This window comes from Dysidea avara, chromosome 1 (genome assembly GCF_963678975.1).
Source record: "Dysidea avara chromosome 1, odDysAvar1.4, whole genome shotgun sequence".
NCBI classification, from domain to species: Eukaryota; Metazoa; Porifera; class Demospongiae; order Dictyoceratida; family Dysideidae; genus Dysidea; species Dysidea avara.
The window spans coordinates 55,540,276-55,557,619 of record NC_089272.1 but is presented as its reverse complement, the minus strand read 5'-3'; the positions used below and the strand labels follow the sequence as shown (position 1 = coordinate 55,557,619).

At 36.6% G+C, this 17,344-nt stretch overlaps 1 protein-coding gene across 2 annotated transcripts in view; it reads right to left on the bottom strand.

The window, feature by feature from the left end:
- LOC136236465 (uncharacterized) overlaps window positions 1–17,344 on the bottom strand; it is a 180,708-nt gene that overhangs the window by 93,820 nt on the left and 69,544 nt on the right. Inside the window, exons 11-14 of one of the 2 annotated variants that reach the window (XM_066026618.1) lie at window positions 17,116–17,184; window positions 16,913–17,065; window positions 12,899–13,212; window positions 7,062–8,043 (exon numbers count right to left, since the gene is read on the bottom strand). The exons of the other annotated variant lie outside the window; for it this stretch is intronic. Coding sequence (XP_065882690.1) covers window positions 7,185–8,043; window positions 12,899–13,212; window positions 16,913–17,065; window positions 17,116–17,184 — 1,395 coding nt within the window. The 3' untranslated portion in view covers window positions 7,062–7,184. Of the gene's footprint in view, window positions 1–7,061; window positions 8,044–12,898; window positions 13,213–16,912; window positions 17,066–17,115; window positions 17,185–17,344 lie in introns of those variants that run through there. 2 annotated transcript variants of the gene reach the window in all.

The following is a 17,344-nucleotide window of genomic DNA, read 5'->3' as shown; positions in this document are numbered from 1 at the left end:
AAGCTTTAACCATGGGTATGGCAGAGAGGATTATAACTAGTCTCTGTTCATCTAACATTATGTCAGATCAAAGTTAACGTTGATCTGACATGATCTGACATTGTATGGCAATGCTTAGCAGCATGTGTAAGCATGCCAAGTTGCGGCATACTCTGTGAAAAAAAAGGATTTTCAAAGCTTGGATGTGAGTATTTTGATACCCAAAACTCCTTCAGCAGCCATGCACTGTTACATTGTTAAACCACATTATATATAATAACATTATGATGATTCGATATGAAATTATCCAATGTGATGTTTTGTGACATGTATCTATATCAGTTATGGTTTTAACTGCAGGACATTTAAAACCCGTTTAGAAACCACTAAAACAGTGTGTGAGCATGTGGTAGAATGGTGCAGATTGCACTTCATTGAAAGGTGTAGGTTCGATTCCCCGAGTCAGACAACTTTTTTTCACTTTTTTGAGCCTTTTAGGTACACCTTTTTAAAAGCTGTTCGACTTCTCTATTAGAGTAGCTGACTGTTCTATTAGAGTATATCGATCTTTTTTAGCGGAAATCAGTTGGTCACCCTTGACCGGTTAAGTAGGTAATTGGGGGGTCTTCGAACTAATTGGTCGGTAAATGTCCGATGGCCAACCGTTATAATCCACTCTGCATGGAGTATTTGAGTGACTGTTGTATTAGAGTATATCAATCTTTTAGCGAATTTCATGCCCACCCAGATCTTAACTATGTAAAGGTGGGGCTTAGCTTCACTTTAGTTAACACTCCAGAGCAGCCTTCAGTGCCTTACTTATAGCCACTCCCTACCTTTCAGGTGCCCATGTTGTAGTCCTATATGCCAGCTTAAAACATTTTTAAAGAGTTGGTAATCCTGGAGGGGGGTTCATCCTAACCCTTCGAATCTCCCCTGGTTATGGGCCTACTACACCTCCCCTATGTGGCAGGACTTCAGCGTGGCAATTGCTACCCATTTAAATTCCCATGCATTGCCAATGTTACAGGAGTGTGCTATGTTTTGAAGTACTGGACTACAACTTATTGTTGTTGTAGTTGTACCTTGATAGCTGCTTGTGAACAAGTAATGTAGTGTTGATTAGTACAAACAAGCCCATTACACCTCCCTCTAATTCAGTATGGCTATTACTAGCCATTTAAACACCTGTGCATTTCCAATGTTACAGGTACATAATTATCCTGTTTTGTATCACCTCAGAGTGTGGTCTCTATTGGACATGAGCGTGGCAGTACAGGATTTAGAGACCACGTTTTCAGCCAATCAAATTTCACTATCAAACTTGTAGTTTAAACATAGGATGTACCACTTGCCATAAAGTGTCCCTTAACAAGTTGATGTTGTGCCACTTCTAAAAACTAGCGCCATGAAGCTAGCTAACTCATCTGGAATTTACCATATATAGTATATGCTACTATGAATTAACTATGTATTACTATTTTCCTGTTTTAACCTATAGGGTAGTTTTGGGTTGTGCAATAATATTGCTAGCTAATTCTCATATTTCATAATTCATGAAATTTTAGTAATTTGTTCAATTATGTTACTATGCACTGCTAAGGAAGCTCTTGTTAAACAAACCGCTTTTACTAACATTTTACGCACGGAAGTATCTTTTAAACTGTTTTATAGTTTGACTAACATGTCTTTTCCCACAAATTCTCTCGACAAACCCTCAAAGCTGCTCTTCATTTTCATTTGCGTATGTAAGGGATACGCCCCCTTTCAACTTGAAGCAATAGGCTATTCCTGGTAGTGTATGAAGCCTGCACTATTGTTTTTCAGTTGTTAATCGCCTGAAAACTTGAAAGGGAAGGCACTTTACGAAAGTTGCCACACCTGTATTTCAGTCCATTGAAAAGAAACCACTGCAAAGCAAAGTTCACCTGTACAGAAGTTTAATGCAGACTTTATTTCGCTTTTGTTTCTTACTTAAAAGCTACTTGTACCTTTATGTAACAATATTTTGCTCACGTGAGTGCGTACAGACAAATATAGATAGGTAGGTAGATAGATAGGTAGATAGATAGATAGGTACACACAAACACTTTTACGAAAATGATTTCAATAAACCAGGCATGCACCCACAGCTGGTCTTCGACCAGCTGTGGGCACACACCTGGTTTAAAAATTATGTTTGTATTCTAAATTTCATTTACTTTACATTATAATAATATACAATTGTACATGTGGTGACCTGCATCAACTTTACAGGATATGTGTACTGTATGGTGACCTGATGTGTAGCTACATATGCAAATGATGTGTGTAACATGTATACAAACAATGACCACATTTACTAGTGATGTTGTTTGTTAGTGACATAGTGGACTACATGAGTGATGGAGTGACTCACATTGTAACTGAGTCCAAATGGGATGACAACTTTGATGAGGTTTGTTTTCTACAATGTTTTGTTGATTGTTATTGTAATGTCACACATACATGGTCAGGCATACAGAGATGTACTGTACATGTACATAAAATTGGTTTCCTTGTAGAGGTGTACCAATTTAACTTTTCTTTACTTTACTAATACTGATACGATCTAGGAAATGTACTGATCTACTGATATTGTACTGATGTGACATCTTTTATCTAATATGTAACCAAGCTCCAAAACTAGCAAACAGTGGCTGTTCCAGACCCAAATTTGGCAGTAAATCTTTTTTGCCAAATTTGGCAATAATTCAGATTCCTTATATTGCCAACTTGGGCATTATGTGGGATGTGAATTTTCTTTACAAAAATAGAGTCGTATATTTTCCTTGTCAAGCTAAGGAGAGTACACAGCTTTGTCGTGGAACCCAGGAAGTGCTTCAATCTCTCACAAGCATCTTAGTTATTCCAAAATTGGAAGGTGTCTGGTTTTACTTATACAGTGGTTTGTAACCATTGATTGTGGGTTTAGTTTTCTATTTTTAAACCAGGCGCACGCCCGGTTTACTGAAATTGTTTTCATAAAAGTGTGTGTGTGTACCTATCTATCTATCTATCTACCTATCTACCTATGTTTGTCCGTACGCACCCACGTGAGCAAAATCGTTTAATAACGGTAAAAGCAGCTTTTACGTAAGAAGTAAAAGTGAAATGAAGTCTGTATTAAACTTCTGCACAGGTGAACTTTGCTCTGAGGTGGTTTCTTTTTGGCGGACTGAAATACGGGTGTGGTGACTTTCCTCAGACTACCTTCCCCTTGAGGTTTTCAGGCATTTAGCAACTGAAAAACAACGGTGCAGGCCTCGTACACTGCCAGGAATAGCCTATCGCTTCGAGTTGAAAGGGGGCGTATCCCTTACGTACGTGAACGAAAATGAAGAGTAGCTTTGAGGCTTTGTCGAGAGAATTTGTGGGAAAAAAACATGTTAGTCACACTATAAAACAGTTTAGAAGATTATTTTGTGCGTAATATGTTGGTAAAAGCGGTTTGTTTAACAAATGCTTCCTTAGCAGTGCATAGCAACGTAATTGAACGAATTACGAATATTTCATGAATTACAAAATACGAGAATTAGCTAATAATATTATTGCACAACCCAAAACTACCCTATTGTAAAGTAGTAGTACATAATTAATTCATAGTAGTATATACTGTCTATAGTTAATTCCAGATGAGTTAGCTAGATGCATGGCGCCTGGTTTTTAGAAGTAGCACAACATCAACTTGTTTGGTAAGAAAATGAGATGTTTTTTGTTTTTGTTTTTTTTATTGCCAAGTTTGGCATGCCTACGTACTTCATGCCAATAATGGCAACTTTATGTTTACTGCCAATATTGACTATTACAAATAGAGTGACTTTTCACTTGCTACCAAATTTGGAAACTACACCTTGGAGAAATCCTATTTATGCTCCTGTTTTTATTCTTTGATCCCTAATCCAAATTGAAAAAGTTTCCAGTTTTTCCTTCTACTTGTTTGTTTACTCTTTCAATAACATTGTTATGTCTAATAAACCCACACATACCACATCGACAGAAAGAATGGTATCAGGCATCCCATAATATTATGAATGTGTGCCCCAATAATCAACTACTGTAGAGTGTAGTGAGTCTACTGGCAGCGACCATTATGGTTTTATCTTCAACTATGTTCCTCCCAGTACATACCCAGGAAGCCATACCATGCTATCACAAATTGACATTTTGTGTGGTCAGTGAAAAGAACTGGGAGACAAAAGAAAGTCTGTAATGCTTATATTGTATGTACTGCGGTTCCCAGGACAAAGCGACTTTCAACAGTGAAAAATAAAGCCTGTAGTCATATGTATTGTTGAGTTATACATCTGAAAGACTCAGTTAGTTAGTCAGTTATTAGAAAATTCACTTACATATAAATAGGCATTTTTTTAAATTCCACAGAAACTTGTCAAGGTCATTCTGATTTTCTTGTTCTTCAAAATCATCCTTTAAATTAGTTTGGCAGTATTGATTACACATAACCTAGCCTATACACCATGATCCCTACTATACAGTACTACCATACTGTATGATTAAAGTATACGAAGATTATGACCACTTGTTTAAGATACAGTACTTGGTATAATTGACAAAAGTTTTCAGTTATTTAGTGTTGAAGTCATTTGACTGTTAGGTCATTTCAATTGTGAATGTTGATATTATTTCCTCTCATTTCACTTCCAGAGTCATCTCCTAAAGATGATGATATCAGTACAATACTGTCTGGAGTGACATTTACTCTCAAGAACCCATATAGGAGTGAACTGAGGGACAAGGCTACCGAACTGGGAGCACACTACAAACCTGATTGGGTACACAAGCTAACAGCTAGATAGAAATGATGTATTTCTGATAAAGAAGACTACCTTCTTACCATAAGGGATGACACACTTGAGGATGATTCCAAGAAGGAAAAGCTTCCATATCAAAGCCACCAGTGGGTGATAATTCTGCTGAAGAAATATAGAAGCACCTAGCCAGTGAACTAACAACAAGGTGAATGTATACAACACATACTGACATACTACAAGTATATAAAATGATCTATGTTGGTTTTTGAGGGTTATTTTTGATGAAGTAATACTATACAAATGATTGAACTCTAAGGTTAAAGAATCACAATCCTTAACATGCAGTATTGTTACAACATGGAGGTAGATATTTACATGTAACTACTCCTATAAGACAGTGATCAGTGTTGTAAGTGGGCCGGGTCATCCGGATTATCCAGGTCATTTGGGTCACAATTTGTCCGGGTAAAGTGAGTCATATCCACTTCGTTGAATATCTGGGTCTAACCCGGATGAGATCACGAGTGACTATAAGTTAGCAAACTCGATTGTATTGGTGGAAATGCAGTTGTAAACACGGAAGAAACTTACGTGGAGTCACACCTACCATTGAGAAATATGCTTTGCTGTCTGTGCGGGGTATGTAAAGTCATGCCCACTTATCGGAATTGTATCCACTGTTCTCTGTGAGCGTGCATGGCATCACCAGATCCGTGTTGTTACTTGAAATGTAGGTTATTAACTTCTGGAAATTCTTAATTGCTGTAGCTGCATAAAGACTGACGTGAAGCCACACCCACTTGATAATACGTAGCTACTCACTTCTTGCAGACAATCCTTTCTATAGTGTAAAGAATACAGGGCTAACTAATGGAACTTGTGGATTTTTAATATAGCTCTTGAGGCACGCCTCTATTTTAATTAAACCGGGTCACATGCAGGTCAGATCCGGGTCCCATCCGGATAACTATTTGGGTCAATGGATCAAACTGGCCAACAGTACTGACCCACTTACAACACTGACAGTGATGATTCACAACTGTAGTGCATGTGTAATAATTGTAAAAAAATGTTTTTACTTCTGTATCCTACGTGTTTGGTTTCTGTTACAGTGAGGTGACATGTTGATCATTAATGGAGGGATGATGAAGGGAGTTACTCTACCCTATAATCACCATTGACTCTGATGGAGAACACTGAAGATGAAAGGTGAAGAAAGTTGAGTGTTGTGTGTACATGTGTTGGGGAATGTTGAAGGTGATCTGTGTTGAATACAGGTGATTGTACTAGCCACTCCATTAACTGTGTTCTGTGATTGTGCAAATTAAATATGCTACATGTAAAGTGAGTATGTACATAACAGGTTTTTGCTATTGATTTCGTCCCATATGCAATAGACGTTGTCACCTTTGCAGTAGAATTTGTCCTGTTCGCAATTGAATTTGCTGGTTGTGCAATTGATTTTGTTTCCTTTACAGCAGAATTCCTCCATAACAAGATTGGCAGCTGCAGTAAACATGAAAACAAGATGTAGCAGCTGCTCCATGATCTTGTTGAAGTACAACTGTTGTAAACAACTCTTTATAAGGTGATGATAATTCTTAAGCTATGGCTTCTTCAGCAACATTTGCAACTGTGCTTTGCAATTGGTGATGGGTGTGGTCACTCGCAAACAAGCTAATTAACTTGACAGACAGCTAATGGCTTTGTGTATAACCAGCTCTAGTGTCTCAAGTGGCATTCTCCATGGTGAGTAAGATTCACCTTGTGATGAGCAACTGGTTTCTTGCAGTCAATATAGTTATGACAAATTCTTGTGCAAACATGACAAATTCTATTTCAAAAGTACTAAATCAATTTTAAAGCTGATGAATTCAATTGTAAACAAGACGAATTCAACTGCAAAGGCAATGAACTCTACTGCAAATGGGACAAAGTCAATTGCAAAAACCTGTAACAGCTGTGTAATAGGTACTAGTATATGTGTATAATTCATTGGAGTCCCATCAGTCTCTATAATAATATTGTTGAACTTCTTTTGGTAAAGAAGTAGCTACTTTGTGACTAGTTGGTGTATACTTCACGGTAGCTTTTGTTTGTAGTTTTTCCAGTATAAGTGTTGTACATGCTAATTATATAATCCATATTTTTACTGTTCTTTCTTTCTGTAACTCCTATTTGACTGAAACATTATCAACCCACTTCTTTACTGCTCTATGTAGACGTGGCTGTATTTGTAGGTCACATAATAAACTTCCCAGTTGGTCTGAGGTGATTAGTTCATACCACATCATCTCCCCTCACACACTAATATGTACCAATCAACCTCTCTAGTTAGAATATTATCATATCATGTAAACAAGTAGTAACCATGGTAATAATAGATTACATCATATAAACACATAATAAAACAATTTAACTATTACTGATAATTTGTAGTCTCTTCTTGTTGTATCCCTCCACAACATAAATAGTTCCAGTAGAACTGATGGATATACCTTGAATATCATAAAATTCTCCTTGTTGAGATCCTCTCTTTCCAAACTGGTGGATCAACTGAAGGGTGGGGCTCCATATTTTAATTTTATTGTTCTCACCATCACAACCAGCTATGATGTGACCATCAGGGCTAACAGTAATGGCACATGGATTGTAACATGTTATACTACTAATAAAACTGCCAGTATGACTGAAGAGACTAATATAATCACCATCATAGTCACTAACAAACACTCTGTTGTCAGTATCAATTGCTATTCTAACAGGATACTGAAATTTTCCAGGGTTGGACCCTTTACTGCCAAATGTAAATGCAAATTTATCATCTTGTTGGAATACCTGGACTCTGTCATTACCCCTATCTACAACATACAACATTTTATTACTACTGAAGACTAGTCCTCTAGGATCATTAAATTGGCTATCGTTGTTCCCTCTATTACCAATCACTGATAAGAGTTTTCCTTGTAGGGAATACTTCTTCACTTGATGACTATCACAGTCACTAACAGCTATGATGCCATCCTTACTGACTGCTACACCTGTAGGATAGCTCAATCTGCTGTCATCACTTCCTTGTCCAATCACTGATAACAATGTCATGTTACAGTCAAACACTATCACACACTTGTTAGTAAAATCAACAACAACTACTTCATCATGTACTCCTATAGCAACATCAGTGAGTCTACCAAACTTGTTCCCTCCATAATCAGTCACCACACTACAATCTTGTTGTCTCATCTTGCTGTAGTCTCTCAGTACAACTGATATCCTACAGTAACATGACAGGATCATGTGATCTACTGTACACTATACTAAAAGTACTAGTAATGTCACTTCCTGTATGCACAGGAAATGTTATGACATCACTTCCTGTATGATGGATCACCTCCTATAAACACAAGAGGTGTAACATACTGTATAGTGGGAGAGTACTGGTGTGATGAGAATTTCACTAAAAATATTAATACCTACATATTTACCATGTACCAGGAATTTTCACAGTATGTGTGGTTGTGTACTTTGTCAGGATTTTTGGATTTAAATTTAAAATCATGGATCACTGTTCCTCAATTCGAAATTTTTCATTCTTGACCACATAGCTAGCAAATTATCTGGATTGATTTTTACTACAAGCGTCATACCGATTGTTAAAACATGTCTACACCAAGTAGCACAATAGTAACAATCCCTGTGAGAAGCATAGTGTAGTCTTGTAGTAGGCCATCTTTGTTATGAGCCACATCCACTTTAATATTGGGAATATGTGACACTGTTTGTAAGCGTACATGGAGTACACGTATGCCTACAAACAGTATATATCACACACAGTAATGTATCGATAAGGTGAGTTGATAGGTGGATGTGTCGAAACATATAGATTTTCATGTTATAAAATTTCACGGTAGCTTTACTAACTTAAAAAAAACTTATGTACCAAAAAAATTTCCTGGTATATGGTACATCATTCACCAAACTATTGGAAGCAGTTATACATCACCATGGTTACTACTTGAAATTGTTAAAGTTTCCATACAGTTGTCATTATCAATATTATTGGGATACTTCTTTATTGGCTGGTTTATGGAAAAAATCTTGACATCTCTTATAGGTTTTCCTTCTGTACACGCCCACCAACCTGGTAAAACTGAATAAAATTAATGATTTGGCTGGAGTCAAGGTTTTTGTGGTTAACAGCAAAAATTTTATCCTTGACTTCCATGTAGTGTAATAATACATTTTGTGATTGTTTGCAAAACTACAAATATTTTGTATTTGATAGTTACACCATGGCCATGAGGGATTTGCCTGATATATATGCCCAAGCAGGTCAAGGACATATATATCAGGTAAATGCCAAGTGGCCATGGTAGTATATACCACTCAGGTATGCTCACCTAATACATGAAGGAAGATTCACCACATTACTTTTATACAGGGGTTTGTAAACATCAATTGTGGGTTTAACTTGTGTGCAACAAAAAATGATTTTGGGTTTTGCTGGTTGTAGTGATACCACTTCTAACCAAATAACCACTTTGTAGATGCCTAAAGTACTCTAAGGTGTTAAAATAAGTAGAGATGTGCCGATAAGGATTTTTCAGTTGTACCAATATCCGATTAATCTGTAACTAAAAGAGCCGATACCGATTATACCGATTCAATTATTGTATATATAATCTGAAAAGTGTAAGATAGAACTACAAGTGTATAGCTACTACATGATGCATATTCTAATGATATTTAAAGAAAACAGAAGTGATGTAACTATAAGGCACAACTATACCAGGTAACCTTTGGTTGGTGTGACCTCTATTACACAACCCAGACAATTAGGCACCACAAATATTTTAATACATGCTCCTTGTCCGGTTACTCCATGTTTTGATTAGTTATCAAGATGGCTACTATACACTGATTATCAGTTTAGCTTTCCTGTGGTGTAGTTCTTTATTGTTAAAGTGTAACAGCTACCAGATCTGGGCCGGTAAGAATATTATAACACAAATAGCAGTATTTATACATGTGCAGTGGTATGGCTTCTTGTAACTTATTCCTACAATGGAACAGTGTAGAGAGGCTTTCTATTTGTTTGTAGTAGTGAGCAAGAATGCTTTCCATTGCTGCAAATAATGGTACTCATATTTGCCATGCAAAATTATTGACAGCGATATCGGTTTTCAGAGTGTTTGTGCCAATTACCGATATGGTAGAAATTGCCATATCAGCAACCGATCCAATTACCGATCTGATTATTGGTACATCTCTAAAAATAAGTACTTAGGAGTATAGGTTGAAGATGTATGAGCCATCTTGTCATATGGTTGAAATGTGCTTTGTAAAAAATGATCCTCACATTGTGAAAATGATTATTAATTTTAGTGATGCTTAGTAACTGAACTATGCAATACTGAGTCGCTCAATTATTTTTCCTTCAAGACAATGCTTAGTCTAACTAAACCAACATGCAAAACTCAAACCCACAATGTAAAATTTTAAGTAGCTCAATATAAAGAATCAAAGGGAACTAATGCTTTTATAACTGCCTCAGCATCAAAGGCAGTTGTGGTCAGGGCCATATCATGCTAACCACAAAGTGATATCATGATATTGCCCTGTAGTCAGGGCAATATAGCCTTGTGGTTTCCTTTTATCTGCAGTGTAAAGTGGTAGAAAACAGTTGATAACTTCTTCACAGTACTCTATCTTATGGAGTTGACCATTGGATTCTCCATTCAATGACAAATCATGCCACATACAGCTCATGTGAGTCAAACATTTTTATAGGTGGCTATTGACATGATGCGTGTGAAGCAACAGGATATACGATTGCCATTCTTCATGGCATCATAACAAGTTATACTTGTCTAAGTAGCCCATTGAATAAACCTTATCATTGATATAAGGGTTTCCGTTAATATCAGAAGACAAACTTGTCTGTGCTGGTTGTTTAGAAGCCATTCTTTACACATGTGCTACTTGTATTAATGTGTTTACCTTGCTTTGAAAACAGTTGATATATTGGCCTATGCGGCTTTAAGGATTAATACTTTGAAGCGAAATAGGGATGTGATGATTTTGCTGGCAAAATTATTGAAAAATACATAGCTAAAAAGTCAAAGAGCAAAATGCTAGAAAAATGAGTACCAAGAAATGGCAACTTGGTACATTTTGTATGAAAAGATCAAGATACTCTAATAGAACAGTCATGCATAGTATTAGGGGACAACATATGTATGAACACTGGAATGGTCACTAGAGATCAATATACTCTAATAGAGCAGTCACACATGCTTGTAAGCTTGAGATATTGCAATTAATTGTATTAATGGTTAGAAGTTTTGAGAGCAAAATAGGCAAGAATTGCTGTAAAGAAAAATAGGTGGAAAATACAGTAAACTCTTGTTTATCTGTACCCTTGTTATCCAAAATAGGAAATGACTGTTCTATTAGAGTATTTTGAGTACAAGTGTATGTTCTATTAGAGTGTTTCAACTGAGCTCTGCAAATAAATGTATGGGCTTCATTATCTGAACACTTTTAACCATTTCCTGAGACACAGTGGGGTTTGGAAAATCAAGGTTCCACTGTAGGCTCATCCCTACAGTTTTCTGAAGGCATGTAATAAGCTATTTTTTGTATTTTGTGAGTGCTTGTATTCATGAAAAGTTTTGGCCTGTGTTTTTGCCAAAGGGTAAAATCCTAGGTACTGCTTTATTCCTTATTACATCACAGATAGAATGGTACAAATTGCATAGCCTTAGCACTCACTGTATGGAAGTTACAGCACTTTGTTTACAGACATGCATTACTGCAGAAATATCGGCCTAATGACTGAGCCTGCGAAAATAGGGCATGTGGGCACATGATTTTTCCCTACTTTTTCAAACTTTCATTACTCATAACTTTTTGTACCATTATGCTATGGCAATGCAATTTTGAGCATTTAATAAGAATTTAATTGGCTTTATGATGCAAGTAACAAAATCCAAATATTCTGTTCCAGCACTGAGATATGACCTGTAGAGTTACGCGGTGTAGTTTGTACCCACATGCCCTGTTTTTGCAGGCCCGGTCACCTATGTGTTTTCAGTGCACGTTTATTAATAATTGTGTGTGGCTTTAAGGGTTAATTATTTAGGCTATACAAGTACAATGGACTGGGAAAATAGTTTTTGTACCTACTGTTATTCAGTACTACAAAAGATCAAAATGCTCTAATAGAACAATCACAATACTTCTAACAGTTATCATACTGTCCTTATCTACTACCGTAGACTCCAGTTATTAAGCGCATGCACTTATAATTTTCAGAGGAATTATTTGAGAAATACACTACGCTTGTTAAGCGCATGCGTTTAATAAGTGATTGTAACTAGTTTGTGCTAGGAGTGTATTACTCATTTCCACCATGTCTTTCTAGCAATTTAGTTACCAGTGTTCAGTCAAATGGCTTACTTCAGTTGAGAAAACAACAGTCCTGAAAAGTCAGGTACAGTTATCGTTAATACAGTGGGTGGTATCTGCTAGACACATGCCTGGCGAGGTATCGAGTGTACTGCGACGCTTCTGGTTTGTTCTATTGGTATTTTACTACCATTCTACATAGTACTGCTTGCAGGAGTGATTTCAACTGTATGTGCTTAACAGTAAGTGTCTAGCGCAAGTATTCTATATGCGCTTAACAAGCAATATGTACTTAATAACCATATGCCCCTAATAACCAGAGTTTACGCAGGCTACTCCTCACATAATAGCTATCAGCTGTTGTCAAAGAAATATACCTGTGGTCTGATAACTTTATTAAAGTATTGTATACTGGATAGCATTTTCTGTAAGTCCAATGTTAATCTCCAAATGTGACTGTCTCTACAAAAACCTATCTAGTTAACACAAGTTTACTAAGGCAGTCACAAATAGTTAATGCTTCGCATTTGCAATAGTGTAAGTAGCACATGCACACACATTCCTATTATGTAGACAGACAGACAGACAGGCAAACATTTAAACATACACAGGCTCAATGACTAGTACATTAATAAAAGTACAAGTACTTTCGAAGTTTTTACTGTATTATAATCATCTCTCTCACAAAACACTCTAATAGAACACACACTATTCCTTACTTGTAAGGGCTGCCTGGGATGTGTTGTCCATCAACTACTACTGATATCACATGATCTCCAGGTGTTCCGGGAGTGAAGGATGCTGTGTAGTTTCCACCACCAATGTCCAGGACAGGTTTAACTGCTACTGACTCAAAGTTTTTGTTCATCACTAACACTTGTATGGTACCAGCCCTCCCAACAGCATTATCATCATTGATATCTTTAAGTGTTAATACTAGTGAGTTTTCTTTGTTAATGATCACCACTGCTGGAAATGATACTTGACATTTACTGGAGTTCAAAGAAAGTGATCCTCCAAACTTGGCCAGTTCCTTTACACACACAAATAGTAAGGTTAAATGAACACTGTCATGTTGTACATTATTATGATAATTATTATCATTCCATACTACATGTTAACAATTATCAGGGAAACTTGTATAGTAGACAAGTTTGTAGTGTACAACATCCTGTGCTCACGATACCGTGAACGTTGGATTTGAGTTTGTTTATGATTTTTAACAGTTGTAACATGGTTGTGGGTGATTCACCTGAAAGCACAAAGGACTTCAGGACCGAGTGCACAATTCGCATATTTTCAGACAAATCACCCTGTAGTATATTCCAGTTTGGTGACTCATCTGAAAGTATTGGAAACTGCAGACATGCTTCGCCAGTGTATTTATATGAGACATGTGAAATAATGGATAATGTAAGAACAACAACATGGTGTTGCTGAGGTCAAACATAAAATGACATGAGCATACAAAACTCTTCTATTGTTGGTATACAAATAAACACAGAAAGACTGATAATAACTAGCAGAAGCAAAAAATTTAATTAGGAACTTTACGTTGGATTAGGCAAAGAAAAGTAGTGAAGCAACATAGGAAACCTTCCTTGTTTCATGACTTTTTAACTAGTTCCTTGTTTTTATTTCACTCTTTTCTTGGATTCCTAATTCAACTTGAAATTCCTAACCTTTTCTCTACTTTTTGGTTTACTTTTTAAATAACATAATTATGACAAATGAACTGCATTAAAAGAATAGCTGTCACCAGGAATGCCATAAAAGTATTTTCTGCGTCAAAACGTACACCATAACAAACAGAGGTAGCCATTAACTCTCTTTTTGAAGGGTATCCATTCGGCAGTGAGTAGTGAGGACTGGCTATTCGGGCTGTTCTTCCAGAGATCCTTTACCCCTAGCTTGGCATTTGTGAGGTCTGTACAATGTATGGAACACCAAATTCTCACTCTTTGTAGAGACAAGAAGACTATAAGCTACAAATATTGCTTTTTTTTTTCAGCTATGCTTTGCCCATTACACAGCGTTACAAATGAAGAACAATATGAAAAGTGTCTCTGCAGTCTATTGATTACTAGGGAAAATAAGGACAATGAGCATAATAGCAACAAAGCCACAGGAAGCCACATCACGCTATTGCGAATTGACAATTCTGTTGTCAGTAAAAAATCTTGAATGCAAAGGAGTCCATGATGTGTGTATTGTATGTATGTATGTATTGTATGTATGTATTGCAGTTGGTGAAAAGGCTCTGAGATCTTGGGAGAAAGTGATGTTGAACAGTGAAGTGATCAAGTCTGTAGCCTTATCCATTGTCAAGTTATGCTGAACTGGAGGCATCAGTTAGTTAGTCTGCTTAGTCAGTCAGTCTTGCAGGCAGCATAAAATTGTGCTTTGTTTTAAAATCCTATAAAACTTTTTGGAAGGGTTTAGGGTTGGTCTGAGACATTTTTGGGCTTGGCTGTGTTTAACCAATGTTGCCAAGCTGTCATTAATGGAAAAAAATGAAGCTGGTTTTAGTGCAATGTTTTGGCTGAAAGCTCAGTTCTTCATGGTCCGTGATATACAGTATGACCATACTGTGTGATGTTCTAAGTACAGCATACAGCACACTGGCTCACTTTCATAAACTAAAACCCACAATTGATTCTGTGAAGTGTCACTATATTAAAGCAAAGGAGACACTACAGTTTCTTTAAAGAAATCTGAGAATTCCTAGAATGCATTAATGTAGGTGGTATCCAAAAACATAGTCTCTCCTAGGAGGGTTATATTTTTGATATACTACCTCTGTTTCTCATTAATGCACTCCTGAGCACTGATAGCATTGCTCTTGTCTTACTTTTGAAGTGAGGAGTGAAGATGGTATATTACCTCAAACATTCACAACAATAGTACAGTGGTGTAGTTAACATTGAGGTATAACTGAAGCTGCTGCCTTAGTGATAATTAGGATATTGTATTTGCACAAAGTGATTTAAAGAATGAGGTACTCTAATAGAGCAGTCATGTTGTTAATATGTGAGTTTATGTTAGCTACCTTGTTCTCTGCAAGTTTCAGTAAATTGCAATTTATCCACCAGATTTAAACCTCATTGATTTTCTGTACACACACCAGTGAAGACATTTCATACCAGTCCCGGTGGACTGGATTACTCACTATAAAGTTTGTGAAATTGAGAGAAAACCACAAAAACCAGCTTGGGTTTAAGGTACTACATGTGGGGTATATAATAGTCTCCTGCATGCAATTCTCTGATGCATCTGGTGCAGCTGTCTATATAATATTCTTAGTAGTAACTGTTGCTCTTATATCGCTGTGGCTATGAATAATTTACATACATGTAGCTTATGGAATATTGTTTATTGTTTTATTAGCCTATTGACCACAATCCTTACACAAGTCTTGTCATGTACATGTACACTTGTATGGTTGCTAAAAATTGTGAATATTATTAATTACATTTTAGAAATGGATCACATTTATTTATCATACTATAATAAAGTTGGGGAGTCAACGTACATATATCCTATTTGAAATTTTTGTCATTAATGCAGCAAATGTTAACTGGCTATGGTCCACAACCAACTGGCTACTGATATAATCACAATTTTGAAAGACTTTTTCATAACTGTATCTGTAACACAAGCATACACAGGTGGTATGAGAGGCAATTGGTATATCAGCAGAGAAAGGCTGAGCTTTGATATTCAGTCTCTAGCTTTGACATAGGGCTCTCAAGGCCACCTGTGCCAAATGAAATACATATAGGAAACATCTCTACAGTTACTCAAGACAGTTAATGTATCTAGCCTGTGTTCCAGCATGCCATAGTGCCAATGGCAGACAATTATAGAAATCCACTTGTAAAAAGCAACCAGTGCAAATTAGTGGCATGGTTGTGATGTAACTGTGAAGTGTGTTGGTGTGGCTATCTATTCATGGTAAAAAGCTAATGCAAATTTAAGAGTGCTCAAAGATCAACAAATTTAAAAAAATGAAGTGGCTATATTTACGGGCCCGTAACGTAGGATTTACGGCATCCCTAAGTGCGCTTGTGCAAGCATCTTGTAACTTAGTTGGACACGGTGCAATAGCCGGTTGTTTGTTGTATAACTTGAGTATCAAACACACTAGTTGTATGAAGGTAAGTCTTTGGGTGAGTTCAAGGCGAGCTATATGGTTGTAGCAAGCAAAGCGAGCGTCCCAGCAAAGCTGGGCCAACCCAAGCTCGCCTTGAACTCACCCAAAAACTTACCTTTATACAGACAGTGAAAATCATCATTGTATTTAACAAGCAAACGTCAGGTTAACGTTAGGGTTAGGGTCAGGTTCAGCTTTGGTTTCTTCTTCACTGGTATGGGTGAGACTATATAGTATTTTATAATTATAACATTTAAATAGTACAAAAGCAAGAGGAGAAGCCAGCAAGCACCAGTGGTACAGTGGTGGAGTGTGGGTACTCCAAACCTGGATGTGTGAGTTCGAGCGTCGGTCACATCACACCTTTTCTTCGTTTCTTATACCTTTTTGTGTCACAATTTTTTCTAAGTTTTTTTAAATTAGCAAACGTAACAAACTATGTCACAGGATGCTTGCACATGTGCACTTAGAAATGCTGAAAATATAGCAAAAAATCCTACATTACAGGCCCTTAAACATAGCCACTTCGTTTAAAAAATGATGAAAAAATTGGTGACATTTTACACATATACATACATACCAGGTTAGATTTCTCTTCTTGATATTTAACAGTAACTAATTTTAAGTCACGTTTTGACTTATCCAATTCTTTGATTCTTTTATCCAATAATGTTTCTATGGTCATTATTTCTTCATGGAGTTGAGTAATATTTGCCTTCAGTTGTTCAATTGTCTGTTATAATATTACATCATTACAAGGTCACTATACAACCTCCATGTTACCTTATCCTTCTCCTTGACATTAGACTGTAGTTGTGAGATCTGCTCCAACACATTATCATGCTCAGGTACCTATTATTGTAATGAAGTTTAATAATGATAATGTATACAACATATTGTGGGTGGTGAGGTAGTTGATTACAACCGGCAATGTAACTCTGTGTGGATTAGTAGAGTAGTTAGAGATGTGCCAATTTTACTAGCATTTGTTAGGAAAGATAGGAAGGTGTTA